Source organism: Sciurus vulgaris (genome assembly GCF_902686455.1).
Source record: "Sciurus vulgaris genome assembly, chromosome: 7".
Lineage (NCBI taxonomy): Eukaryota > Metazoa > Chordata > Mammalia > Rodentia > Sciuridae > Sciurus > Sciurus vulgaris.
The window spans coordinates 47074115-47102113 of record NC_136467.1 but is presented as its reverse complement, the minus strand read 5'-3'; the positions used below and the strand labels follow the sequence as shown (position 1 = coordinate 47102113).

Here is a 27999-nt window from a genome sequence, read left to right as displayed (position 1 = left end):
TTTTTTTAAGTGCTGGAGTGCTGGGGATTGAACCCTGGGTCTTGTGCATGCAAGGCAAGCACTCTACCAACTGAGCTATATCCCCAGCCCTAATATTGGTTCTTGATATGGTACAGGGACAATCTCTTCTCTCTCCATGAAACTGACTTTCTAGATCTTTCCTTGCTAAAGAAGTCAAGAAAGTCATCTTGGTGTTTTAAAGCTGATCAGCAACCTCTGTGTTCCATTAAGGACATGGCTTCTTTTTTTTTTTTTTTTTTTTTTTTTCATGACTGTTTTATAGGTAAATGGCTGTACAAGGCATGATTTAAGGAGGAAATTAAATTTCCAAAGTTTTATTCCAATTTTTCTGGAAGACAGATCTTTAAACAAATTATAATGAAGTGTGAAGTGGAGCAAAATTGAGCTATACACAAAATGTCCTGGATTACAGAGGAGGAGTATATGACAGGAGGACACGAGAGGTGATATTTAAGCAGGATCCATAAACCTAGGTTTCACTGACAACATGAATCTGACAATAAAGCAGGCCACTGGTGATTTTAGGCTCCAATGGTGTGCACACAGGTTATAACAAAGTGAGATGCTCTTACATGTTATTTTTTTTTCTCTCTTTGAGCATCAGTATTCCTACCTATAATTAAGAATAAAAATCCTTCTCCCCTGATGTGATCATGGTATGTGAACAAAATATTGTGCTTGATGTTCCATGTTTCTCTGCCAGCTTACGGCAAAAGTAATGCAACCAATAATGATAGGTTCTATTGTTCTTATCCTACCACCATCTTCTGATGCACCCTCTAACCCCTCTCCAGTGAAGGTCCTGTGTCCTTCCTAGAAACTGACCCCTCAACAGTACCCACACTGCTCTTCCAACATTCCTAGGCTTGTTGGATATTTGTGACAATCAGTCAGCCACACTGGGACATAGCACATAGTAGGTACTCAATAAATACCAGCTCCTTTTACTTAGACATCTTTCTACTTCATGTGTTTTTTCCATCCATGTAATTTAAGAAAAAAAATAAAGGTACATTTTGCCTAACCATCCCACCCTCTCATATACTCTCACTCTTGGACTGAAAATTTAAGAGGAGCAATGAATTTCATAGTTGCATGCAAAGTGATCCTGGTGAAAGAACATGCTTGAGACAAAGGCAAAAGCTAGGAAACCCACATTCCAATTAGCTTTGGCACTGATTGATTACCCTGTTAGCTCAGGTGAGACCATTTGCTGGTCAATAGAGGTGAAATCTTGTAAAGATTAATGAGATTGCTCCTAGGTGTGAACAAAATTCTTCCAACCCACTCTATTTTAGAGTGAAAATATTATGGGGAATTGTACCAGCGAGTGTGGCAAATTCTATTTAGAATCATGTTTTCATAATACCAGGGGCTAAAAACACCTTACTTGGAATGCTATTGCTTGACATATGAATGCAGGAAATTTTTTTCCTCTGGTATAGATGTACTGCCTTGACTGCAATGAACATGCTTCTGAAAGAATATTTTCAAGTACATTTTTGTAAATGATTTGTCTTTTTAACACATTAGGAAATATACCAGAGTATTCCTTGCAAATAGAAAAATCATTTTGTGTGGAGAATAATGACTCATACTTGTTTCTGTATGTATTGTTTCCATACAGAGTTTCTAGAAGGAGCAACAATCCTATAACCTGGTGTTATATCACAAAGTTTCATTTATAAATTCTCAGAGCAAGTGACTGAATTGCCTACCCTGGCAGGACTGATAGATAAAAGTAGATAGGGAGAACAGGAAGGCACAGGAAGCCCGGCCTCAGTTTCCCCAAGCCTCTTTATACAGAGTGATCTGTCACTATTGACAATATTTAACCTCCAACATGGATGTCCTCTACAGAACACAGGTGGGGGAATTATGAGTGGACAAATGTACAAAATGAAGGGTTTTAATCAATGTTTCATTCATTTAAGTAGGGGAGTAAAAGTAGATTTAGTGAGCATCTGTAGGGACGTGTGTGTGTGTGTGTGTGTGTGTGTGTGTGCGCGCGTGTGTATGGGGGGGTATGTTCAAAATCTAAAAATTTTCTAATGGCAAAGTAAAGAAAATTTTTAAAATTTGAGTTTAAAATTTTTCTTTACCCTGGGAAACTTATGAATTACTAACTTTGACAAAAAAACTAATGTTAATTAAATAAGAAACTCAAGAGTATTCCAGTTAGCCACATTTTTGAGATATTGCCCATTAATGTGTACTCATTGGATGAACATGTTCATTTGTCCTTTAAGTGATTTTCATAAATAATAATTTTTTTCATAGAAATTAAGAGTCAAGTTTTTATTCTAAGTCATCCTCCCTGACTTTCTCCAAGAAAAGTTCTATGAAATAATTGATAATTTCTCATAGTTTTCTGCAGTTTACTTCCTGGTTTTTGAAACATTAAATATTATTAATGAGATGAAGGAGAAAATGAAAGATTTTTTTGTGTTGAATACAAGGTTTGAGGATTTTAAATGTCAACAATCTAGTTTGGGCTCATTTTAAAAAAAAAACAATACTATATCCTATAAAGAATTTAATTAGAGGACACAAGATGAAAAGTTAATAGACTTGAAAAGAACTGGTTTATAATGAATGGATTCTATAATTAGGTAATACAACATAAGAATTAAGAAATAAGCAATTTCAAAATGATTTCATTAGAAACATCTTTCTATGTAAGAGTTATCTTTACTTTTTAACCAGAAATGTCCTTGAAATAATAACAATATTTTCTTATATAAGACAGAAACAGAGCGGTTTAATAAACACAATAAAACACATTAAATCCATATTGTCCTTCAAAGTGCTTATCTTTGAATATTATACCCTTATTCTAATGTTTTAGAATTTCTCTTTTGAAATCGCCTTCAGAGACAATTTTAAGTCATGTAAGTTTCATTGTGATCTGTCTTTTTTTTTTTTTTATATCCAGAAAGTATTACCTAGATTAATCCTGCATTTTGGCTCTTTCCAAATAATAAAACCTAACCTCAAAGAATGAGCAATTGCTTGCATTAATGAGTGCTTGGAAGGCAATTTCAAAGAGTCAAAATGGTTTTGAGTGATGAGAGCTTCATTAAAATACAACCATGACCTTCCAGAGTGACTATCTTGAATGACAACCATGTTCAGATGAATGAATTCCAGTGCATTACAGAAGATTAAATGTGTAAACACCTGCACATTCTGCTCAATAAGTGGCAATTTTCTACTTCCCTTTAAAAAAACTTCCATTATTTTCAAGACATACCTTACTTTATGCATGAGTGTAGCTGGAATAGTAGGCAGAATAATGTCCCTCCAAAGATGTCAGAGTACTAATCTCTATGATATGCAAATATGTTACTTTCAGTGGCAAAAGAGCTTTTGCAGATGTGATAAAATTAATGATTTTGAGATAGTGAGATTATCCTAAATTATCTCTGTGACCCCAGTGTAAATCACTAAGGTCCTTGGAAGAGAGAGACAAGAATCAGAATAAGAAATGTGACAATAGAAGCAGAGGTAGTAGGGAGGAAGGGAGAGATGGAGGATTGGGTGGGGGAGAGAGAAAGATATTACACTGCTGGCTTTGAAAATGGAGAAAGTGGTGACAAGCCAAAAAATGCAAGTAGCCTCTGCATGCTGACAAAGGCCAGGAAAGGGGATCTGTCCTGCAGCCTGCAGATGGATACAACCCTGGCAACAGTTTGGTTTTAGGATGTCTGACCTTCATAACTACAAGATAAATTTGTGCTATTTTAAGTCATGAAATTTGTGGTCATTTATTACAGCAGCAATAGAAAACTAATATTTGGAAATATTTAATTCCTCCCTACCTGCTATTGACTGATGTTTGTGATTCTTCATTCATGTATTGAAATCCTTACCCCACAATATGTTGATATTTGGAGTACTATGTTTGGTAGGTAATTAAATCAGGAGGGTAAAACTCTTAGGAATAGAAATGCTTGTTCATATCTTCTGTTTAAAAGATACTCCATTGATCTTTTTTGCCCTTTCCATCATATGGGGACATAGCAAAAATAATAGTCATCTGTGAACCAGGAAGTGAGTCCTCAACAGATACCAAATTGACCTAAGATTTCCAGCATCTAGAGCTGTGAGAAAGCTATTTCTGTTCTTCATAAGCTACCCACTCTACGATATGTTGGCAGCCTGAATGGAAAAAGATACCAACCCCAGGTAGGTTTGGAGGCACTGACCTTTTGAGGGCTTTGCATCCCAAAACCTGGGTACAGGGGCAGGTTTCCCTCATTGCCCATCTATGCTTATGTTTCCATTGTTTGAGAAAAGATCCTGCCCTGGAGCTACTCCCTCTCTGTGGTTACAAAGATGCCAGTTCCCCCTTTTCTGTCTAAATGGGTTTCTTGGAGGACCACTTGGTGCTGTTTGCCATGCACAGATGCACATCAAAACACTTCTAAACCTTGACAGCTTCCACTAACAGAAGTGCTCATTTTTATTTAATCATTACACAGCATTCCAGCATTTTGATTTGATCACAACACAGCATTTAATAAATGGTTAAACTAAGAGAAAGTTCTTGTGCTTAAAAAAGAAGTTTAAAAAAAAAAAAAAGCTCGTTTGTATCCTGTCTCTCTTGGCAATGCATGTGAGAAGATGTGCTTGTTCATAAATCAGTAAAAACCTGGGAGCTTCTCTAAGACAGACGGGTGCAGTCTTAAAGCTGCTCAGACTTTTTAAGACGCAGACAATGAGAATTCACAGAAACACCCACATCTGAGAAAATGGCAGAGAAGTTATTTTTAGTCCCTTTTCTTCCTTACTTTCCTCTTGTTTATAACTTCTGAGTTGGGGTCATTTCTAACTCAAGAGCTCTCGAACAGGAAGACAGAGCATGACTGGGCATCTTCCGGGGCCATTAGGTAGAAGCTCGGTGAGTAGATCAAGGACTGTGTTGCCATCTGGGCCAGATAATAATGACAGAAACTAGGAATTTCGGGTTTATGTGGTTTCAATTTCTCTGACCACCCCATTTAAAATCATTGTCTCCTCACTCCCTACCCCCTCCCCTGTTTTCTTTTTCTACATAGTCCTTATCACCACCGACATACTCTATATCTTATTTAATTGCCTGTCTTTTCCTATATATGATTAGAAACTCCCTAAGGGCAGGGGAAATTTTTTTATTACCTGGATTCTGTATTTCCTAGGACAGTACCTGTCACATAGAAAGATGCTCTATAAATATTTTTGAATGAATTAATGAAATACTTATATACTGTGTGCCAAGCATCATCCTAACTGCAGAAGATAAAACTAAGCACGAGAGAGAAAAATTCCTGTCTTTATGGAGGGTAATTGTGTTTTGTCATGATAAGCACAAATTCCAGGGAACTATGGGGGCCCCTCTGGCGACACCTTATCTGGACTGAGGGAGCCTGGAGGAAGCATTTTCTAAACTGAACCCTGAAAGATAAGACTGAGTGGGCCATGGCAAGGGGTGGCAAGGGAGAGGGGTGTGGGACCTCCAGATAGGGGAAAAAGCATGTGCAAAGAAGTTAGTTAAACAAACAATCAAAACCATGTTAAAGAACTAAAAATGTTTCTTAATACATTATTGTGTTTTTGTTTTGGAGTTTTTTTTTTTTTTTTTTTTTTCTTTTAGTTCTTACTCAATTTTTAAAAATTTGTGGTTGGAACATCTAACATAAGTTCTACCCTCCTAACAAAATTTTAGGGGCACAATAGAGTACAGTTGACTCTAGGTAGAGTGTACAACCAGTCTCTAAACCTTAGTCTCTTATATAACTGACAGTATGAAATTTCAAGGAGGAAAAGGTCAAAGAGGAAACTGAAGAGTAGCCAGAGACAGATCACAAAGGCATGTATAATCCACATCATAGAGTTTGGATTTAATACTGAAGGTTTCTGCTCTAGGAATAACATGATGAGATTTGCAATTTAGAAAGTTCCCTTGCATGGTCTGATCTCAAAGGAGCAGACAGGATGAGTGAAGAGATTCTAAAGACGTTTGGGTGCCTTAGAAAAGACTACTTATTTGATACGTGGGTTAAGAAGAATCAAATTCTTTTATACATTCATGCACTCAGCAAATGTTTACTGAGCATATATTCTATATTTTTTCTATGAGTACTAGACATAGAACATAGAGAGGACTCTTCTTACCTGCATGAAGCTTCCATCCCAGGGAATCTTTAGTTTTTATTTTGTATGTCTCCCACTAGAATGCAAGTGACTAAGATATGTAAAGATATGGGGAAGAGCGTTTTGAGCAAACAGAGTTGTAGAAAAGTGAAGACCTTGAAGATCATGGCACATTTAAGAAATGGAAAAAGAATGAAGTTACTAGTAATAAGAGATTAAGAAGAGTTAGGAGACAGATTATATCAGGCTCTGTAAGTCAAGGAAAGGAGTTTGGATTTGCTGTTAGGAAACTGATCCGAATGTATAGAACAGGGGATTAGTGTGGCCTAGTTTGTGCTTTCAGAGCAGCACTGCTGCTTGGGAGAACTGACAGGGATGGAGTAAGAGTGGACATGGTTAGACAGGAGGCCACTCACTGAAAGTTGATGATAGCTTGAAGCCAGATGCTAACTGTGGAGCTGACTATAAGTGGCTGGACAAATTCACAAGACAAAGCCAACAGGATTTTCTAAGCATGTGTATGGACAATGGAGGAAGTTGGAAAGAAAAAGAAGGGTCCGAATGATTTCTTAATTATTGGCCTGAGCCACCAGGTGAATGATGGTGCCATGCTATGAAACAAAGAAAACTGGGAAGAGAAGATGGGAAGCAGAAAAGGTAAGGGTTCTGCTTTGATCACGTATTTTGAGCTTCTGACAGAGCTTGGTATGGGTATGTGAATGGAGCTCAGCAAAGAGGTGAGAACTCTGTGAACTTGGCTGTCATTTTCATGTAGAAGGTGCTGTAGGTCATGGTCTAATAAGACCCCAGAGGAGTGAGTATGAGTAGAAAAGAGGAGAAAACTCGAAACTGAGCCCTAGGACATGGCAACATTCAGAGCCCAGGCAAAAGTAAACTGAGAAGAGGCCACTATGGTAAGAGAATTGAAAGAATGTGGTATGTCCTGGAAGCCAGGTCAAGAAGGTGCTTCAAGAGGGAAGGAATGACCTCTGAATGTCAGTCACAGGGTTCACACCTGAGCAACTAAATCACTGGAGGTCCCACTCACCGAGGGAGGAATCACAGGAGAGGAAGAGTCTGGTTTATGTTTGAGTCATGCTGGGCTGTAGGCATTTCTGGTACATTCATAGCAGATCTGCATGGCAGGCAATTAGGAGCACCAGAGGAAGGAATGTCAGATTCTGCACTCAGGAGGGGATCCAATTGTGTCTGCTGGATTAAAAGCAGGGAACGTATTTTTGAGCAATCTTACTGGTGTGTAGGGTACCAAAACCAGATTTCGCTTAGTTGAGGTGTTGAGTGAATTTTGGAGAGATGGAGACAATGACTGAATGCTACTTTTTTCAAAAAACTTTGGCAGGAAAGGAAACAAAAATGACATATATAGAATATGATAATAAAAGAGTCAAGGACTGCACCCTCACACACACCAACTTTGAGGAACAAAAACAAGCTAAATGAGTCCCCAAAAAGACAGAAGAAAGGGCTAGAGAGGTTGTAATTAAAAAAAAAAAAAAAAAAAAAAGAATGAATGGAGGAAGGAAAGAATTCAAGGAGAGTGGTTAGAAATGCCAAGTGTTGCAGGGGTTCTGTAAGGTAAGAAGTGAAAAGTGGACATACATTTGGTATTGGTGATCATGGATAAGGGTGCCCTCACCTGAGGGATAGCTCACTGAATGGGTAAGACCAAGATACCAGAGACAATAACTGTGCATTTGTCCTTTACAGTATGATTGTGAAAAGAGAAGGACAAATAGCTACAGAGAAATTGGGCATCAAGAGTAAGTTCAGCATGGCTAATATCGTGAAGGAAAGCTTCCTGCAAAAAGGGGTGAAGATCCAGGAGGGGCATGGGGCAGCAGCTGGAGTGGAGTCCCAGATGAAGAAGGAAGGGAGGGTTCCAAACCAGAGAAGATAGGGTGAATGTTAATGCCAGGCAAATCCTTAGGGAAAGAAACTCAGAGTGAACTGCAAGAAAGTAGTGTATGTTTGTTGGTAACTGTCCATCAGGTCCTGAGCATACAAGTATTTTGTTCACTCTGGTATCCCGTGCACTTCTGATGACACTGAGCACATAGTAGGCATTTAAAAATTGCTGAATGAACAAGTAAATTACTAATATAAGATGATAAAAATCTGATTTGTCTTTTTTTTTTAATCAAACTCAAAATAGTGAGTTAGACCTAGAAATAGATCCCCAAAAGCATAAAATGTTTTCCTCTAGCTTTTGAAATTGTTTCTTCCTGCTGGTTTAATGCTGGGAGGAATCAAAAGTAATGCAAAATTAATGTAGGATTAATATTTTATCAGAAAACTTTCATTTCCCTCAGTATGTGCTTTGAAATGTGTACTTGCTTTAATGTTACCATTAATGTCCTTATGCTCATGAAGTCTACAAATTAAAAAATACAACTTAGGGTTTGGCTGACTTAAGGCAAACACTTCTGCAAAACACTCAAGATAGCCACCCAGTATCAGAGACTCATCACTAAAAACAAATGATTCTATTTCTTATACACATTGTCTTCTATACCTTCTATAATATAAAAAATGCAGAGGAATACTTCCAATCAGTGACTGTTTTCCAATAGCATCAGAGTTTGCTTCCTTTAAATGTCCTAGAGCTCAGCAGCTTCATTAGAACTGCATCCTGTGTGGTTTCTATGCTACTTGTGCCTGTATTAGTTAAGCTCATTTTGTGTAAGGAAACAGTGGATCAGGATCCCTGACTCTTCACATATATTACATGTGACTTCAAGAAAGTTACCTACCCTCTTTAGAACTCTGCTTCTTCCTTTGTAAAAATGGGGAAAATTAGACTCTATCATTGCACCTGGCATATAGTAGACACTCAGTAAATGTTAATTCCTTGCTTTCTCCTTTGGGAATCCAGTTTGCTGGCAATCAGAGCTTCTTAAGGTGATTAAAGCTCAGATGATGCACAGTGATGCTCACCCAGGAGGAATTCATCCTCTGGGACAACTCTGCTCTCACCTGAGGCAGATTTCCCCACAACAGAGATAGAGAGCTTGTGTCTAATTTCTGTATCTTCCGGTCACCTAGATTTCTAGGTATTTGTCCCAGATTTTCAGTGCATGGCAGTTTCCCTCTTTTTCTCTCTCCTTCTCCCTGTCGCTCTCATTGTAACCAAAATAGAAAAGAGAACATGCTTGAGCAACTAGCAAGTTTTGATGACAGGCACAAGGTGACAAAATCCACACATTTAAATCCTCCTCAGTATAAAAAAAAAGAAAAGTAGTTTGGTGAAAATCTTTTTCTAAATCATGCAAATAGGACATTTCCTGGCAAATGGCTGTCATGTAGTAAGTACAGTGACATGTTGTATCCACTTAGATCTTCATCCAGCAGGAACATCTTAAGACAGTAAAACATAAACATTAAGGCCTAAGATATGGGTGTCAAGGGAGGAGGGTATGCATAAAGTAATCCTGGGAAAGAAAAACTCTTGTGAGAAGGGTGTTAGCGGCAAGGGCAGTGGTCATCTCCAGGAAAGTCTGTACCAGATGAAAGCTACAGTCCCCTGGAACCATACTCCTTCCTGGTTGCATTTTCAAATGGCTGTGGGAGGGCTACATATGCAGGCCATGGGATGAAAATGGTTATTGATACAGTGTGAATGTGCATTTCCCAACCTGCAGTCTACTCTGTTTAGCTGGACTGTCAGCTGTAAGAGGACTTTTGTCGAGAGTCTGTGTGTATTACTGAAGTTTTCCTTTGTAAAGATCCTTCCCTGTTAATGCTCCTCTTATACTCAGTGGAGACAAATTTAAATATAAGTCACTGTTAGAAACCAGAGAGAATTGCCAATTAGAAGCAGAGAGGGGAAGAGGAGGGGAATGCTCTTTCTTGGAATCACCTACCAGTTCCCTCAAGTGCGGCCTCTGACAGCTGGGCTGTGTGAGGGAGCTCTGGCCCCAGTGAATAGCTGGAGGGGAGCGCTAATGAGGAGCTGAAGGCCAGTGAAGAAGTATCCTTTGGGCAGAGAGCATTTGACAGAGAGATGAGGTCACCTCATTACACTCTACAGAAAGGGGAGCAGTTGAGTTTGGGTTTTTTTTTTTAATTATAAACCCTCCCCTTCCCTAGAGAAGACTGACCTGACTGGTAGACTTTTACACTCTCCTAACATGTTGTTTTTGAAAGTAATATACACACTCGAGAGAAAATTTGGAAACCATAGAGAATTTGGGCCTTGGGCTTGTGAAGAATCAGTTATGCCATTCAAAGATAACTAAAAATAACATTTTATTCCTATAAATTCTGACTTTCTTCCAGAGATTTTTATATCTAATATTATGATATTTAGATCCTTGATCAAGAAATGAAATTTTACATGAATATAAATGTCACCTAAACCCCGCATGGTGTAGAGAAAATATGGAGATGTTCCGGTACTCCCATGATACCACCAGATCAGGAAAGATTTCCATTCCCTTCCCCAAGCTGAAGGCATGGGAGAAGCTCTCTCTATTCCATACGTGTGCCATCCCAAACAGAAAATATCTAATTCAGTCCCCAATAAGGGACTTTGCTACTTAATGGGTTTCTTTCCATATTTTTTATTGGTGCTTTATAGTTGTACATAATGGTGGGATTTGTTGGACCGTATTTTTACGTGCATACAATATAGCAATATAATTTGGCCAATATTATTCCCCATATTTCCCCTTACCTCTTCTCCTGCCTTCCTCTAGTCCTTTCCCTCTACTCTTCTGATCTCCCTTCAATTTCCCATGAGCTCCCCTCCCCTCCTTTCTTTTTCTTTTTCCTCTCTAGCTTCCACATATGAGAGAAAACATACAACTCTTGACTTTCTGAGTTTGCCTTATTTTGCTTAACATAATATTCTCAAGTTCCATCCATTTTCCTGCAAATGACATAATATCCTTTTTATTTATGGCTGAATAAAACTTCATTGTGTACATATGCTGCGTTTTCTTTATCCACTCATCTTGGTGTAATTTTGATGCCTTAAAACAAAAAAGGAAGAAAAATAATCTTCAGTGATTCATTTCTGCTGGCTTTGTGAGTGGTTAAGGACTGGCTCTTGTGAAAGATTCCAGAAACAGAGTACAAGACCTAATGACCCCTTTCCCCAGAAGATCTGCTTACAAGCTTAGGTGAAGATAAATTAGAGCTAAAGATGGAAAGCAATACTGCCTTCTCCAAACCAAGTTGAACATTAATACAGCTGGTGTTTGATCTCCATTTGCTTTCTTGAGTCTTTTAGGTGAACACATGAAACTGCCAATATTCAACTAATTTGACTTACAGAAATGGCACTTTTAAGTGAAGCATGGTATTATTCTCTGCTGGTTAGATCCAAGAGAAGTGAGTGATTGGAACCATAAGCATTGAACATAAGAGAGGAAAGCAGTTCATGCAGCATTTTAGATACAAAGGACAGCCTCTAAACAGACATTTTATCAGAATGTAAACAAAATGTTACATTCACCTTTTCTGAAGATAGTTAAGGGTCATAAATTAAAGACAAAGGACAAGTCGTGCCAAGTTTTTGCATTTGCAAGTACAAAATGGGAATGCTGTTGTGATTTCTGATGTGTGTTCTTAATTGGCAGAACAATTCTCCCATTTTAGTTATATAGATTTTCTTGTCAATATTATCCATGTTACAGAGCATACTTGTCAGAAAATACAAAATACCACAATATATTAACTTTTCATGAGGCAAAACAACTTATTCTTTTCAAAAATAAAATAAATGATGTTTTGTACTTTGGATCATTGGATAAAACTTTACATAATGCACTCAAAGAAAAGAGTTAACAGCAGGCTAAAATATAACATTTAAGTGCTGTGTAACTACCTACGTTTTCTGTTTTGATTAATATAAATACAGACTATCATCTTTTTCTGACACCAAAATCATAATTATAATCTATACCCATCTTATTTTTTTCAGACAACAATAATATATGCAAATATTGAAATTCAAAATTTCACTTGAAGTTCTATAAGAATCTGGAAAAAAGAGCCAGGTGTAGTGGAGAATGCCTATAATCCCAGTGGCTCAGGAGGCTGAGGCAGGAGGATTGCAAGTTCAAAACCAGTCCCAGCAACTTAGTGAGGTCCTAAGCAAGTCAGTGAGACCCTGTCTCTAAATAAAATATAACAAAGGGCTGGGGATGTGGCTCAGTAGTTAAGCACCCTTGCTTTTAATCCCCAGTACCAAAAAAAGGAAAGAGAAGAAAAAAAAAGAATCTGAAAAAAAAGGCATAGATTGTTCCCAAAGACTTCATTTAACATTTGACAAAAAGATAAGGAATGCTGTAAACATTTTTTGAATTTTTCTAAGTTGGAGTATATGGAAGGAGGTGAAAACTCTGGAAAATATGATGATAAATTTTATCTGAAAAAAGCAAATATAAGAATATTTGCAGATAAGAATAGCTAATATAATTTTGAAAACAACAAATAATGAAAACCAGTTTGCCTTAGAAAACATTACAAATGCATTTATAAATCTACAGCAATTACAGCAACATGAGACTGCTGATAGTATGGTACTTAACATGGCCCTAAAACAGTGCTAAATGTCTAAGCAACACCACAGAGAATATACAACAGACCATCAGGAAGAGGACACATTATTCAACAAGTAAAGTAAGAAAGTTGCTATAATAAGAAGTAAAGTTAAACGGCCTAAATTTCATGCACAAAATATTCTAGATAAATTAAAATTTTAAATGTTAAAAAGGAAACATAGGGCTGGGGTTGTGGCTCAGTGGTGGGGCCCTTACTTTGCATGTGTGGGGTGCTGGGTTCTATTCTCAGCACTGCATGTAAATGGATGAATAAAATAAAGCTCCAAAAGCAGCTAAAAAAAAAAAAAAAAGGACCATAAATAACTAAAAGGACATATTGGTAAATACTTAGCTGCTTTGGGGGAAAGAAAAGAAATTTCTGAAAACAAGCTTTATTATTACAAGCTTTATTTATTTAGGAATAAATACTTAAGCCCTATAAAAAGCAAAATGAACAAAAATTTTGAACAAGTTACAAAAATATTTTTAACAAATGTGACCAACATCAAATATCCTTAATATATAAAGAATTTTGTAGATCAATAATACTACTTCATTAGAAAGAAATTAACCCATACCATACATGAATAGATATTTCCCAAAAGAACTATTAATTACATAAATATTTAGATAAAAATGGTTTACTTTATCAGTGATCACATAGCTAATCTTTTTAAAAAGTAAAATTTCAATAGGGCAGTGTAACACATATCTCTAATGCCAGGTACTAGGGAGGCTGAGGCAGGAGGATCACAATTTCAGTCTGGGTAATTTAGCAAGACCCTGTCTCAAAATAAAATAATAAGAAGGACTCGGGATGTAGCTCAGTGGTAGAGTGCTTCCCTAATATGTAGGAGGCTGTGAATTCAATCTCTAATACCACAAAAAAATTTAAAAGTAAAATTTCATCTATGACTTGATATAAATTGGCAACTTGTAAAAAAGATAATGCACAAATTGATAGGAATATAGTAAAATTGGAATATTCAGTATTGAGATTGGTCAAATAAATGGTCACTAACTTTTTGGAAAAATATTTGATGGTATGCTTCAAGAAATTTTTAGTGTTTATAAACCTATAATTTCATGACTGGGAATCTATCCTATGGAAATATTTAGAGACATACAGGTTTATGTATATTCTTTGAAGCATCATTTATAATTAAGAATAACTTCAATAAATAAGAATGTAAAAATAGAAAAACAATTAAAAATAATTATATGAAATACTGAGAAATCTCCAATTTAAAAATAGGCAAAGTATTGAATACAGTTTTTTCATAGAAGATATAAAAATGTCTAATAAACACACTAAAAGATTCTCAATATCATTAGTCATTAGGAAAATGCAAACTAAAATTAACAATGAAATACTACTTCACATCCATAAGGATGGCTAAAATCTAAGAAAAAAAATGTTGACAAGGATGTAGAGAAATTAGAACCCTCCTACACAGCTTGTGTGACTGTAAAATGGTGTAGCTACTTTACGAAACAGTGTGGCCCTTCTCAAAATGTTAAACCAAGGAAGTGATAACCATGTTTCCCAACAAAACCTCCTGTGCCAATGTTCATTGCAGAGTCATTCATAGTATCCAAAAAGTGAAAGCAACCTACATGTCCATCAATAAGTGAATGGTAAGTAAACTATGATATATTCAATATTGTTTGGTAATGAAAAGGATGGACCTACATGGATGGACCATGAAAACTCTATGCTGAGTGATAGAACCCAGTCACAAAGGGCAATATATTGTAGGACATATGAATAAGACATGCTTTCTTTCAATGAATTGTGTAGAAAATTTAAATGAAAGTGTGCAACGTCAGAGCAATAGACTGCAAGTGGAGGTGTGGGGTCAATATGCCCACTGGCATTCAGGCGGACTAATGTGGATATAGGCTTGGCTAAGCAAGGACACCATAGAGCTATCTTGGGGCAGGAATTGGGAGGGGCTTAACAGGAAAGAACCAGGGAAACAGAAAAGAGGATGAGGCTCCTATGAAAAGTGGAAGCTTCCTCTTGTAGCCACCAAGGGGGAACAGCTGGTACCTTATCTGTGCAAGAATAAGACAAGAACATTGCTGTCTCAGCAGACTTCCTCTCTCTATTTCTCTTAGACCTTCCCATTCCCCGCTTCTGGGGTGAGGATGTCCCAGAATTTCTCAGCAGAGACCATATGCCCCTGGTGGAATTGCTAAGGAGAGCCAACCCTCCACCTGCACTTCACGCAGCTATTCCAGGGCCTGTGCCTCTCCCTGGGGATACCCTCTAACTATACAGAGGCTTGGAGGCTGAAGAGGAAAAAGGAAGAGAAAGATGGGGGTGGGGAGTCTCATAAAAACAGAAGGGAGACCAATAGAGTAGAGGACTGGGACCAGGGAAAGATGGGAGGAGTAGAGAAAAAAGGGACAATGAATCCCACTATTAGGTATAATGCCCAATAATAAATAAATATAAATAAATAATAAATAAAATGTTTAAAAACTGTATCTGAAGGAGAATATGAGGTGGCAAATGGAAGCAGCAGACAAAGGAGGAGAGAAGCTTGAGTGACACTGGCAGGAAGGGAGGGATGGCCTGCGTGTGTTGGACAAGCAAGACTGCAGGGAAAGACACAATGGTAAGGTGGTCAGAAATATGCTAAAGTGGAAAATTTAAAAAGGGAAATAGTAAAAAGAGTTAATATGCTACAGTCACACACAAATAGACAAGTACGTGTTCTGTTATCCTTAAAGCAGCATCAACTTGGACCTACAACTACTAGAAGGTGCACTTGAACTCTAGTCTAAGAGTCCAGAAACTGGTATTTTAGCCCCAATTCTAACACTAAATGGCTTTATCCTGAACCCTTGTTTTTGGGGGGAAAAAAAAAAAGGTGCAGTCATAATTCCCTTAAAGGGCTGTTATAAAGCTTAAAAGGTAGCATAATTGTTTTACAAACTGTAAGTATAAACTTAATGCAACCTTCTGCAAATGTTATGTAAAACTACAAGGTACAACTAATAATCCTGGTGCTGTCACCAGGGCTTTAGAGTTTTTGCCCCAGCCATTGTGAATTGTGTGCCTCAGTGTCTCTATCAGTAAAATCAGATAATCGGATCATAGACCTGTCTGGCATGTCTTGTCTGAGCTGAGAATTTACGACATAAGTAGAGTAAAATTGATTTAAATCTCAGGGAAAGAATATGTTTTGTAAACCTAAGCACGATTAATACACTTCTTTCTGAAGTGCTTTTAATGGTCTCTGAGATCTTTCAGAGCTATAAGATGGTTACACAGTAATATTTATTTGTTTATCTTTTGGTATGATATTTTATCCTTTCCTTTTGAATAGAGAAATGGATGTAAAGAAAGTGAAATCTTCTAAACAGACTAAAGACAAAAGCAGAGGTCAACTTCTTCTTCTTCTTCTTCTTCTTTTTTTTTTTTTTTTTTACTTTTTAACAGTCCCAGTTGTAGGCAGCTATTAGGATGTTTCTCCTTTTTATTACTCTAGTAACCCTTTTTGCTAGGAAGTCAAGTCACCAGAAAAGTATTGGAAAATTATTTTGTCAGTGTGTCTTATGCTATAAGACCATGAGGGGAAAGGCTGGAGGCTAAAAATCACTAAAAAAATAATAGTCTAATTACTAAACAACAGCTGTCAAACAGTTTCTTATTTGTAGTTACAGATGCCATGGTGAGACCTCCAGCTGTAGTAATTAAATATTCTGTCATTGACCTCCAATAAAATACTATTCAACATTGTCCTTATTTATAACTACTGCTGGTACCAACAATTTGGAGGACCTTGGGCACATCACTTCACCTCCTGCATTTATGAGTACCCCACTCTTAAAGAACGGAATCTCGGTGATTCTAAACTGAGGAGATACTGCCCTTGGGGGCATTTATAAATGTGTAGGAGTGTTTTATTAGTCAAGGCCAACAGTGCTAAATACTCTGCAGAGAGCATGGGACAGTCTTGCAAAATGAAGAACTGTCCTGCTCCAAATGCCAGTAACAATGACAATTATCTCTAATGTCCCTTCAGACAGTCACTGACACCACAGGTGTGTCCATTCATTTATTCATTTGGTCACCAATTATTGAGCCCCACTGTATGCTGAACACCAACCTTCCCTCATCCAAAGGTCCCAGAAACCCTGGCTTGGTTGTATGCTTTTTTTCCCCTTCTTTCTGAAAGCCTCCCCTCACTCGCAGGACCACCTGACACAAATAAGGATTTTTCTAACTCAAACTAAAAGAAATGGACCCCAGAACATATCAAGTGCTTGGGAGTTTCTAATGACACCGGAAACAAAACGGCCCTCTTCGAAGATTGGAAGCTGGCCTAGTTTGCACTCAATAATTCAGGAATGGAGACCTTCAGCTCCACTGACCGAGGGCTTCCAGCCAGATAATGAAATCCCAGTTGTGAGACATGTAGCAAAATATTTCAACTTGATTCAATCATTTTTCATTTTAAGAACAAATCACCAACTGTTTTGTGCCTACTGAACAGTTTTCACTGGCAAACTGAAATTTCCTAATATACTTAAGTGGCATCTGAGGCCAGTTGTAAAACCTGCCTTAGCACATATTACCACATCAAGTAGGCTCGTTAACTTACATTGCTAATTAACTGTGCAGTGAGCCACTGTGAGCTGCAGCGCAATCCTACCTCTGCCACCTCCTACACAGTCCCTCCAGGAGAGCTGCAACCTCTGGGCCAGGCCCCAGCACCACAGTGCTGCTCAATATTCACAGGATGCTTCCTCACTTTAACCTCATCATCTCACAGCTACCCCAGGGACAGCTTTCCATTCTGAGTGATTGTTTCATTTTGCAAAGGAGAAGACCAGTGCCTAGAGATGCATAAAGGTCCACTTGGGTCACAAACAAGCTCTGGGGATGGAGGAAATTCTGAGTGCTATTCATACTGCCATGAAACCACTTTGACATTCAGGGATTCTTTGCAAATATCCAAACTTTTAATGAATTTTGGAGACTCTATTTTGATGATTCTGATCATTAAAAATCTTTGTGTATATTTGCTCAATAACTATGATCCTAGCAGTGTTCTGTGTGCTGGGAATACAGTGTTCTGGGCTGTAGAACCTCCAGATGAGTAGAGAGGTCAGATATTGTGTCAATTCCTCCATATTAATTAAGTACTATTGCACCAAGTACTTATTGGCACCATGAAGGAGAAGCACAGTGCAAGGAAGGCATCAAGCAGAACCTGACCTCACCTGCATATCCAAGTGGCTTTCAGGAAGATCAAGGACTGAGGTGGAACATTACAGAAGCAGGGGATTCACGAGTGAAGATCCTGAGGCAGGAAGGAAGGGCTTGTTGCAGGAGAGGATGCTAGCTCAGTGTAACTGGCAAAAGTGAGAGAGTGTGACTGGAACAGAGATGACAGACATTTCAAAGATGGAAGTGGCAGAGCTTGGTAATCAATAGAATGTAGTCCATGAGAGTAGAAGGGTATTGGGGATCACTACCCCATGCTAGCTGCTATAAGGCGGGGTTACTTGCTTAAGATTCTAGAAAGGAGCTTCTCTGGGCAGCCAGACAAATCACAAGTGTCTCCTTTGGCACATGGAGTCTGAAGTTGTACAGAACATCATCAGTCTACTATAGACCCCGCCTTGGTTGGTGTATCCAGAGGTTTCTCCAGGGGTGACATTAAGAGCTAGTTCTGTGGAGCCCTGAGCACATGTTTGGGAGCAGAATATAGAAAGGGATTGAGGAACTTACACTACAAAATACTTATATGTGTAGTATCTCTGAGCTTCACACTGATCCCTGAGGAAAGTTGGTGGAATTGTCTTCATTCAAACAGGAAAGTGGAGCTTCCTGAGTTTGCGATGCCCAAGGGCACAGAGCTACAAGTCAGGCTCTAGTTGTCCGATTCAGGTCTGCTGGCTTTTGACATGGGCTCTTCCCATTTCACCATGTTATATCTCTATGTGATCAAAGCAATCTACACCAACTCTGGGGGTTTCCATGTCACATGGAATCTCACTTCTTGTGCATAAAAATGAAATCAAAGTTATTTTTCTTCTTTTTGTTCAAACCTTTTTGAACAACAGTATTCAGTATTTTAATCTATTTATAAAGCATTGAGACTAATATTTGTATTAATATTTAGAGCTTCGTTCTCTCTCTCTCTCTTTCTCTCTCTCTCTCTCTCTCTCTCTCTCTTTCTCTCTCTCTCAATTGGAGATTGAACCCAGGGGTACTCTACCACTGAGCTGCATTCCCAGCCTGTTTTGTTTTCAAGACAGGGTCTCACCAAGTTCCTGAAATTGGTCTCAATCTTATGATCCCCCTGCCTGAGCCTCCTGAGTTCCTGGGACTACAGGCCTGTGCCACTGCACCTGGAGCAGCACTTTTTTCTTCTAAGAGTAAAGGACAGATTAAGTAACTTTTATTGGTAGTAGGGAGACAATTGTCTGGGAGAAATTAAGTTCAACTTCTAAATCCTAAAATAAATGTTTTAAGAGTTCTGTACCCTCACCTTCGATTCTGAGATCTATTCCTAAAGTAAGGGAACCACCTAAAACCACTGGATGTATCCTCTGCATGCCTATGTGTTCCAGTGGAGACCGCCAGGGCTCTGAAGAGGGAGGCAATGCTGCCCCCACCACAGAAGGGGCAGGAGAACCTTCACCACCAGCCTGCCTTACTGATTTGCCTTCTCCTTTCTATCAAGGCTCATGGGATGTTTACAGTGAAGTGAAAAATTAAAGTTAACTTGCATTTAGTTCTGTTTTAACTGCATCATTTCTGGGTCTACATAACAACTCAGGTTCAGGGGAAATACTTTCTACAGGGCGAATCAGTGACATGAAAACACCCCTGAACCTCTTCTTATTTACCTTCCTCCCTCCAATAGCTCCTGGACTGTTTTGTGATCCCAGTGGTGATTTTGCTCTCTTGGTTCTTCCTGCTGATCCGGTACAAGGCTGTGCATTTCATTGGCATTGTTGTCTGCATCCTGGGAATGGGCTGCATGGTAGGAGCGGATGTACTCGTGGGAAGGCATCAGGGAGCAGGTGAGTCTTTGGATGGTCACCAGGTTGGTGACCTCTATAGGTGACACCAAGGCAAGAAATGGGATTTGTGGTCGGGAGAACCAAGGATCTTAGAGGAAACTGGTCTGCCCAGTGTCTGAGTTCTGTTTGTTCCTCACACCTAAAACATTGGCATGCAGGAAGTACTTAATAAATATCTCTTGAGTGAATGAAGGAGGCATTATGCCTGCAGGTGAATTCAGAAACCTGCAGAAAGTGCTTAAAGAGGAGTTGCCATCTACTGGGAGGAAGTTTGGGAGGCCAGAGCTATTGACCTAGACCAGCTACTTAGAGGGGTTATAATGAGACAGCCCACTCTGGAACCACAGGGTCTTCCCCACTCTTCCCAATTCTTCCACATCCCAACCCCTCCTCTGCCAAGTCAGAGAAAGATTGAGCTTTCAGACTACCAGATGAAAGTTGGCTTATAGGCCTAAGTGTGGATATTTAACCTTTAAAGGCTAGATTAGGAATGTGGGATACCTTTACAAGGAAGAACTGTGTACCATGTCTTCCTACATGGTTTTTTGTTTATTTGTTGTGCGGGAGGGGCTATTGGTATCAATCACAGCTTTTGGGTAAACTTCATAATTAACTCATCAGATTTCTGTGAATCTGCTGGGGAATCCCTGATTCTGGAGAGATCCAGAAGATACTTTGAAAAGCATTGTAATTCTTTAAAATATACCAAGATCTTGTACTACAGAGGGATTTTTGGAACATGAAAAAGTGACTGCCTCTATTAACATCAGGAATGGAATAGAAAGTACCCACTTTTCTATAGTTCTTGAAATTGCCCTTTCTTCTAGGAAATTAGATAATAAAAACTAAAAATTGGGGTATTTCACTTTATGAGAGTAGGTCATATAAAAATCTCCAAAATGATGTCATTTATGTTACCCCATAGAACTTTAGAGCAAAAAAAGACCTTGTTCAGTTCTTTTATATTTGACATATAAGAGCAACCAAAGTCACAGATTTGGGACAGCAAGAACTAGACCCCAGGGTTCCTGACCTGTAGAACAGGCCTCCCCCTTTCCCATTTTGCTGGGGGCTAAAGACACAAAACAGAGCAAAAGAGGTACCACCTGGATCTCCCAGAACCTTAGCCTGCACAATATTATCAATCTCCACCTCAACAGAGGGACTGACAGTACACACCCCAGTGTTTTCCAGTTCTCCTCCGTGAAATACTAGTTCTAAAGTTCCGATTTAAATACGCTTTCTCAGCTTTCCAGGTACTCTGTAAACACAGACTAAGCAGAATTCCGTACCCTTAAAAAGTTCTTCCTACCAACCCTGGCCATTCATCCTGGCCATCATCTTATATTCCATAGTTGAGGGGACCACTTGTCCTGATAAATCTGAATGTTTAAGCCTCAAATGTTAAGATGGATTGTAGATACTAATCCTGTAAAAAATGTTTTCTGATTTCAAATGAAGTGTTAGAAAAATAGTACAATTTAAGAAAAAGACAGTAGGTCCATTTAAGGACCTTTTCAAAGTGAACTTTTTTTTTTTTTTTTAATATAGATACGGCTAAAACATCAAGTGGCATTTCACCTGTCCATGTGAGTCTGTTTAAGGCCCACAGCAATGTTGCCTTTGTGACATATGTTGCACCAGTGTTAACAAAATTAAACTGCATTATCGCAGAGCACCTCTGAGCTGTTGAAATGGTGACCAAGTACATGGGATGATATTTAAGGCCAACCCAGATACAGGATCAAAGGGCTCATTTGGACATACTGTGTCTCTATAAAAATATAAAATTTGGTGGCAATTTAATCTATCATATAAAGTATTTTTTAAGAAGGGAAAAACCCATATTGATTCTGAGATCAATATTATCCTAAAAGTGGTGTATTATCAAAAATATGCCCCTCTTCTTTTTTTTTTTTTTTTTTTTTTTTTTTTTAACCTTTGGAGTAGATTTGGTTTAATCGTAGTAACTAGCCCTGGAAACAGAGCTTTTCTAAAATACTTCAGGCATTCACTAGAACTTTAATGATGCATTCAACTCTATGTAAATTATCATCACTTTATCAGGAGCTTCTCACAGGATAAAAAAAAAAGTCTGACTTTTTTATGTTGCTTAATCCATATTTCATCTTACTTTGAGATTTTGGAAGTTCTATCCCCAAGCACATTGATTTTGGCCCATTTGGTTACTTTGACCTCATTATAATTAAGGTAATTGCTTTAAATCTGCTTTGTTGGCATGCTTCCTCACCCACTGTCCAGGAATTCCTCATTGGATTCAACCTTTCTGTAGGAAGCTTCTCAAATGGCATCAGGCCCTCCAGATACAAAACATAAGGGTGAGGGCCTAGAATGATGAACCAGGGACATGCTGGTGATGAAACTTGGCCATCAAGTCTGCCTGCTGTAGACAGAGGTGAAGAGAAGGCCTCAAGGCCTGGAGACCCTGCCTTGTAGCCTGTGAGTGGCATACCGAGTGGGAATATACTAATGACACTTGTGTTCTCCTTCTGTGCCCATCATAGGTTTCCATAACTTCAAGGTCACATGAAAGGAAGTGTCTTTTCCAAGTCGGTCAGTAAACACAGTTGGTCCTAATAGGTATATCCTCTCTCTGCCACCTTAGCTCCTCATCAGTATTAAAGGCCTCTGCTGAGAGACCATCTCTGCTCTTACTGATGTGGGCTGGGGGAGGTATGCAAGAGCTCCTGAGAATATTATATATGTTGGAGTGCACAAAAATGGCTTGGGAAAGCCCAAGAGATGCATCTCCACGACCTCTACTTCCCTGGGAAAACTTATGGATATAAAAGAGAAGGTTAGAAAATAATTGGATTAAAACAAAATTCAATTAAAATAGCTCCTTATTATAAAACATATTTTCTTGCCCTGTAAACTATTCTCTACCATAATACATTCATTGCATTTAGTTCATGTATCAAAGATGTTAGTTACCCATAACAACAATTTTTATTAGATACAATTTTATATATATTTCAAGGGAAAGAAAGTGATTTCAAGGAGCCAGATAACTAAACACAAATAAAAGTGACATTTTGGTTAAGTACCCACTGGTGCCAGGTACTTTCTTATATTATCTCATTTAATCTTTCTAACCATGCAAAGAATTTTTATTCTCATTTTTGCAGCTGAAGAAATCAAGGCTCAGAGACAATAAGAAACTTATGTAAGAGTACCTGTTTTCAAATTATATGGCCTGAATGTGAAATTTAGCCAGAAATGTACAATTGTTTTAACATAGTATATTAGGGTGAACAACTTCCAGAATTGCCCAGAGTGGAGGAAATTGCCCAGATGTCAGACTTTTGGAGTCAAATTGAGTTCCAGAAAAATAAAGCAAAAGTTTCCAGTATCTGAGACTCAAATGTATTCAGTGGGATGGGGACCTTTACATGAATTTTACTAATAGTCTTCAGTACTCCAGAATAGTATAACTCATCGTTAGATCTTGATCTACTGGTAAGTGGTGATTTCAAATAATCTTCCCTCTTCTCCATCTACCACCATATGTGCACATATATCCCTCCAAACATGATGTTTCTTGTGCTTAAACAAAAATCTTAATAAGGAAGCTACATGCAGTGGTGCATGACTATAATCCCAACTGTTCAGGAAACTGAAATGGGAGAATTGTGAAGCCAACCTAGGCAACATCCTATTTAAGGAAAAAAAAAAAAAGCAAAGACTAATAATTGGAAAACCAATTCTTGCAAAGCATTTATGACTTGGTTGATTAGAATCACAGAGTAATGCAATTGAGAAATGCCCAACCCAAAGAGACAGATGATTATTCAAAGGGAATGATTGATTCACTTTTAGCTACCACTGGTGAACACTTAGTGTCAGATACTATGCTAGGTATTTTACATGTATTATTATTCTCACAATAACCACATTTTAAGGTAAGGAAATTGAAGTTTAGAAAGACCCTATAGTCAGTCCAATGTTATACAGTAAGTAAGTGACAGAGGTGTGGTTATACCCAACTCTGCTCTGGATTCAGACTTTTTCAGTCAGCTCAGTTTGTCTAGACATTTTTTGAGAATGCATAATTTTCCCATAATTTTCCAAGATTCATTCTCAATCTAAATCTCAGTGAGTCTATGCCCTTCAACCCTATTTGTAAAAGAACAGATGGGAAGTTAACAAGTCACAGTCATGGAGTAGAAAACACTAGGTGCCCAGATATCAGTGGTATGATATTCAAAGGAGGAAGAGAAGTTTCAGGTTAGATTAACATTTCATCATTTCAAATGTTCCCATTTACTGAAAATTTTGAATATGTTATCACTTGTATCCTTTTACACACATAAATGATAGCTTTTCTGAGCATAATTTTAACCCATGAACCTTTTGTATAAACTCATGTCAGTATCTACTACACTAACCACGTAAAATATGGAGTACATTGTGATTTCCAGTTAGACACAAATTTTAGATGCAAAAATATTAGTTTCCTTATTATCCAAAGCACTACATTATATAATATGGTTGTACAAAATTATGTACTGGTTAATCAACTAAATTTTCATACATGTCATGTTAGTTTTGCATCAATGTAACAAATACTGGAGATAAGTCAACTTAAAATAATACAGGAAAGTTTATTTTGACTCATAATTTTAGAGGTTTTGATCTATTGGTCCTGTTTCTTTGGGGCCTGTGGTGGCATAGTACATCATGGCAGGAGTGCATGGTGGAAGGGGCCTCTTCACCTCATGGTGGCTGGGAAGCAAAGAGAGTAAGAGGAAGGGGCTAGGTCTCAACATCCCCTTTAAGGGCATGTCTCCAGTTACCTCACTTCCTTCCTCTTGGTCCCATTTCCTAAAGGTTCCACACCCATTGCCCCGTCCCCATAGTAAGCACCACAAAGTAGGGACCCAGCCTTCAAATAGGGACCTTGGAGAGACATTTAAGATTCAAACTATGGCATTTGCTATATGCACATGTATCTACTTCAGAATTACTTAAAACTGATAAATATAATTAAGAGTGAAATTCTAATATTATTTCATCTTTTTGTCACTGATGACTTAGAAAATATTTCTGAAATTGCAGTTACACAAAATTGAATTCTTAGCATCCAAAATTACCGCTGAATTAGACTGAAAGTACTGGTAAGTACATTTCTTGTAGTGAAGGTCAGTTCACAGAGTGGGCCACAGTTGTACAAATGTGAAATTTGAAAAAATAGGTGAGACTGTTCACCAAAACAGTGTGTCTTCTTCTTAGGGGTTTTAAAAGATAGATTGATATTCCCCTAATTCCTACTAAAATATTTCATTATGATTTAGCCTTTCTTAATACAGTCATGTAAAATTAATTTTATTGACCAAGAATTCTATTAAGCAGCCCTTTCTCACTTCCCTATGATAATAAGTGATTTTCATAATAATGAGTTTGCGTCATCACAAGATTCTGAAATGTCTCCTGAATGAAAAGATGCTAAATTGTGTTCATTATAATTCAAACTATAGGTATGTTTCATCTTATGGGTTGTTCTTCAAATGAACTACTTAAAATTAAAGTTTGTCATTTTCTAGGCAACCCATAAAAAGTTTGCTGAAGATTTCACACTCTGTCATAGCAATCCTGACTTCCCCCGAAGATGCCTGCAGGGACCTCCTACCTGGTCTGGTTTATCACCAGGGCCTCATTAAGTTCTCAGCTCATCTGCTGGATAGAGATGCTAGCTCCCCAGGGACCCAGGGAAAGCTCCCAGCCCTCACAATCTCATTCTCAGCTCCACTCCTTGAGAATAGACTGTGGCAAACTGCTGCCTTTCAAAGTCTTCTTTTTTTCCCCAATCCCTACCAGGAATGGGAAGTCACCTTAGAAAAAAATGGCACCATTTAGAAGAGATAGCTAGTGCTCCAAAATGACCACACACAGTTCTTTCCAAGCTCTTCCTCATGAAAAAACCTCTACCTAGAGTATGCCCTGTGCTCCCAATTGAGAGCCCAGTTCTATAGTTTTAGATTGTTTCAACTAATCTGGGAATCCAAGGCTGGTTCAAGTGAGTCCCTTCCTGAGAATCGTGCTGCAGTGAGCACCTTCTCATCCTGCATCTCATGCTGTCCCAGAGCATCACATCTGCTGAGCCACTGGCCTGCTGATTCTTTCAGCACGGAACCAGAGGCTATGTGGGTACAGAGCGTATCAGTGAGGCCCTGCCAGCACTGATTCAACTACCGTTCCCTGGCTCTACCCTTCCTGGAGTAGAAAGAGTTTTCCTAATTATAGGAAATACTGAGAAAGCATTTATTAAAAATTGAACACAAAACAAAACTGAGTATAAAACCAATCACTTTTGATTTTAAAAAAAGCAAAATATTAACATGATATAGTGCATTATACATTATTTTCTTCAGGGGATTTGAAAATTTTCAGCTCATAAATCCTCTTAATCTCATTGTCTAAGTATGTGCACATTTTGCCCATGGTCAAAATGTAGTATTGCCTGCTTTGTTAAATTCCTTCTCACCATGTATATAGCAGAGGGTGGAAATTGAACCTATTTGTTCTAAGCCAGGTTCACTATTCTGAAACAAAAATAACGTATGCATACATTAGCATGCATTCTCAGACACATAACTGGACCACAGACATTGAACTTGACGGAGAGAATGAATTTGAAAGGAGAAAATCAGTTTGAAAGGACCAAGTCTCCTTCTTGGTTAGGGAAAACTTCTGCTTATGTCTAGACAGGAAACCTTTTATATCAGAACACACTGAGAGAGGGCACAGATAAAAATCTCAACTGAAAATCAGAAGTTCTCTGTTGTTTTTGGTTCCTAGGGGAAAATAAGCTGGTAGGGGACCTTCTGGTCTTAGGAGGAGCCACACTCTATGGTATCTCTAACGTCTGGGAAGAATACATCATCCGAACCTTGAGCCGAGTGGAATTCCTGGGAATGATTGGTCTGTTTGGTGCATTTTTCAGTGGAATTCAATTGTGAGTAAAAAAAAAAAATAACAAAAAATTCAAGGAGTAAGTAAATGGAACTTATTCTTAAAGTTTTTGTCCTTAAAGATATAAAAATCCTATGTAAATGTATGATTACACAAATGGTATGCCTTTACTCCATGTACAGAGAAACAACATGTATCTCATTTATTTACAATAAAAATAAAGTTAAAAAAAGATATAAAAATCAAGGCAGAAAAGTAGTCACTAACTTCCCACCCAGAGAGTTCATGAAATGTTCAAATTCAGTATATTTATTGGTAAATTTCCTTCAAACTACACAAATTGCTATGTATTATAAAACATTTAATAAACCTGGAAGATAATTTTCAAGAAAGCATTAGAAATACATCCATTCTCTCAATCCAGTAAGCATGTTATTATTTAGAGAAGTAGAAAAATTAAGCATAAATATCACAATTCAGCACACTTCCACAAAGGGACATTCTGTTTACTAGTGAAAACCACCAGGAAACTTATGGTTTTAAATTGCCCTTTTATAAACTTGTTCTTTTATTGCCTAAGGATAATATTTCAAATTAATGTCTTAGAGTTAAGTATTTCCACCTTCCTTAAAACATGAAAGTGAGGCTGGGGTTGTGGCTCAGTGGTAGAGTGCTTGCCTCATGTGTGAGGCACTGGCTTCAATTCTCAGCACCACGTATAAATAAATGAATGAATAAAATAAAGGCCCATCAACAACTTAAAAAAAAATTTAAAAACATGAAAGTGTAACACAGTGTTCATTAAGGCCAAAGCACAAGTTCTGTAATAATCCTGGAATTAGTGCATATAAATCATCACTTAATGAATCAGATAGTACCTTAATTTGTTGTGAGAATAAGTGTTAAAGCATAATTTCCCATCAGTAAAGAACATACATTTTAGTTTCATGTAAGAAGTAAGAATGATAGTATAACTTCCACTCTAATTTCACCAAATCATTTTCTACAAATGACTAATTCTCACATCAACAAATTTCTTTCTGCAAAGCAAGTATTTTCTAATTGTGTTGGTTCAACATCTTAAATTACTAATGGAAGATAATGTGGCATCACCTTAAACATGTTTTGCATATAGGCTATTTCTACCAGCCTCCAAATTTTGGTGTCCTGAATACTGGTGAAAAATGCAGCAAACAAAGCATAGTGGTAGGAAAGACTCTCTGAGAAGGACTTAGTTTGAAAGTATCATGGTATTTTTAAAAATTTTTTAATTTGTTCTAATTAGTTGTACATG

The 27999-nt window shown here is 37.9% G+C and overlaps 1 protein-coding gene across 2 annotated transcripts in view; it reads left to right on the top strand.

Annotated features, from left to right (window-relative positions):
• Positions 1-27999, top strand: part of SLC35F1 (solute carrier family 35 member F1) — a 377466-nt gene that overhangs the window by 317394 nt on the left and 32073 nt on the right. For both annotated transcript variants that reach the window (XM_079149022.1, XM_079149023.1), the window contains 2 exons: positions 19613-19772; positions 26592-26748. In XM_079149022.1, the coding sequence (XP_079005148.1) occupies positions 19613-19772; positions 26592-26748 (317 nt within the window). The remainder of the gene's footprint in view (positions 1-19612; positions 19773-26591; positions 26749-27999) is intronic.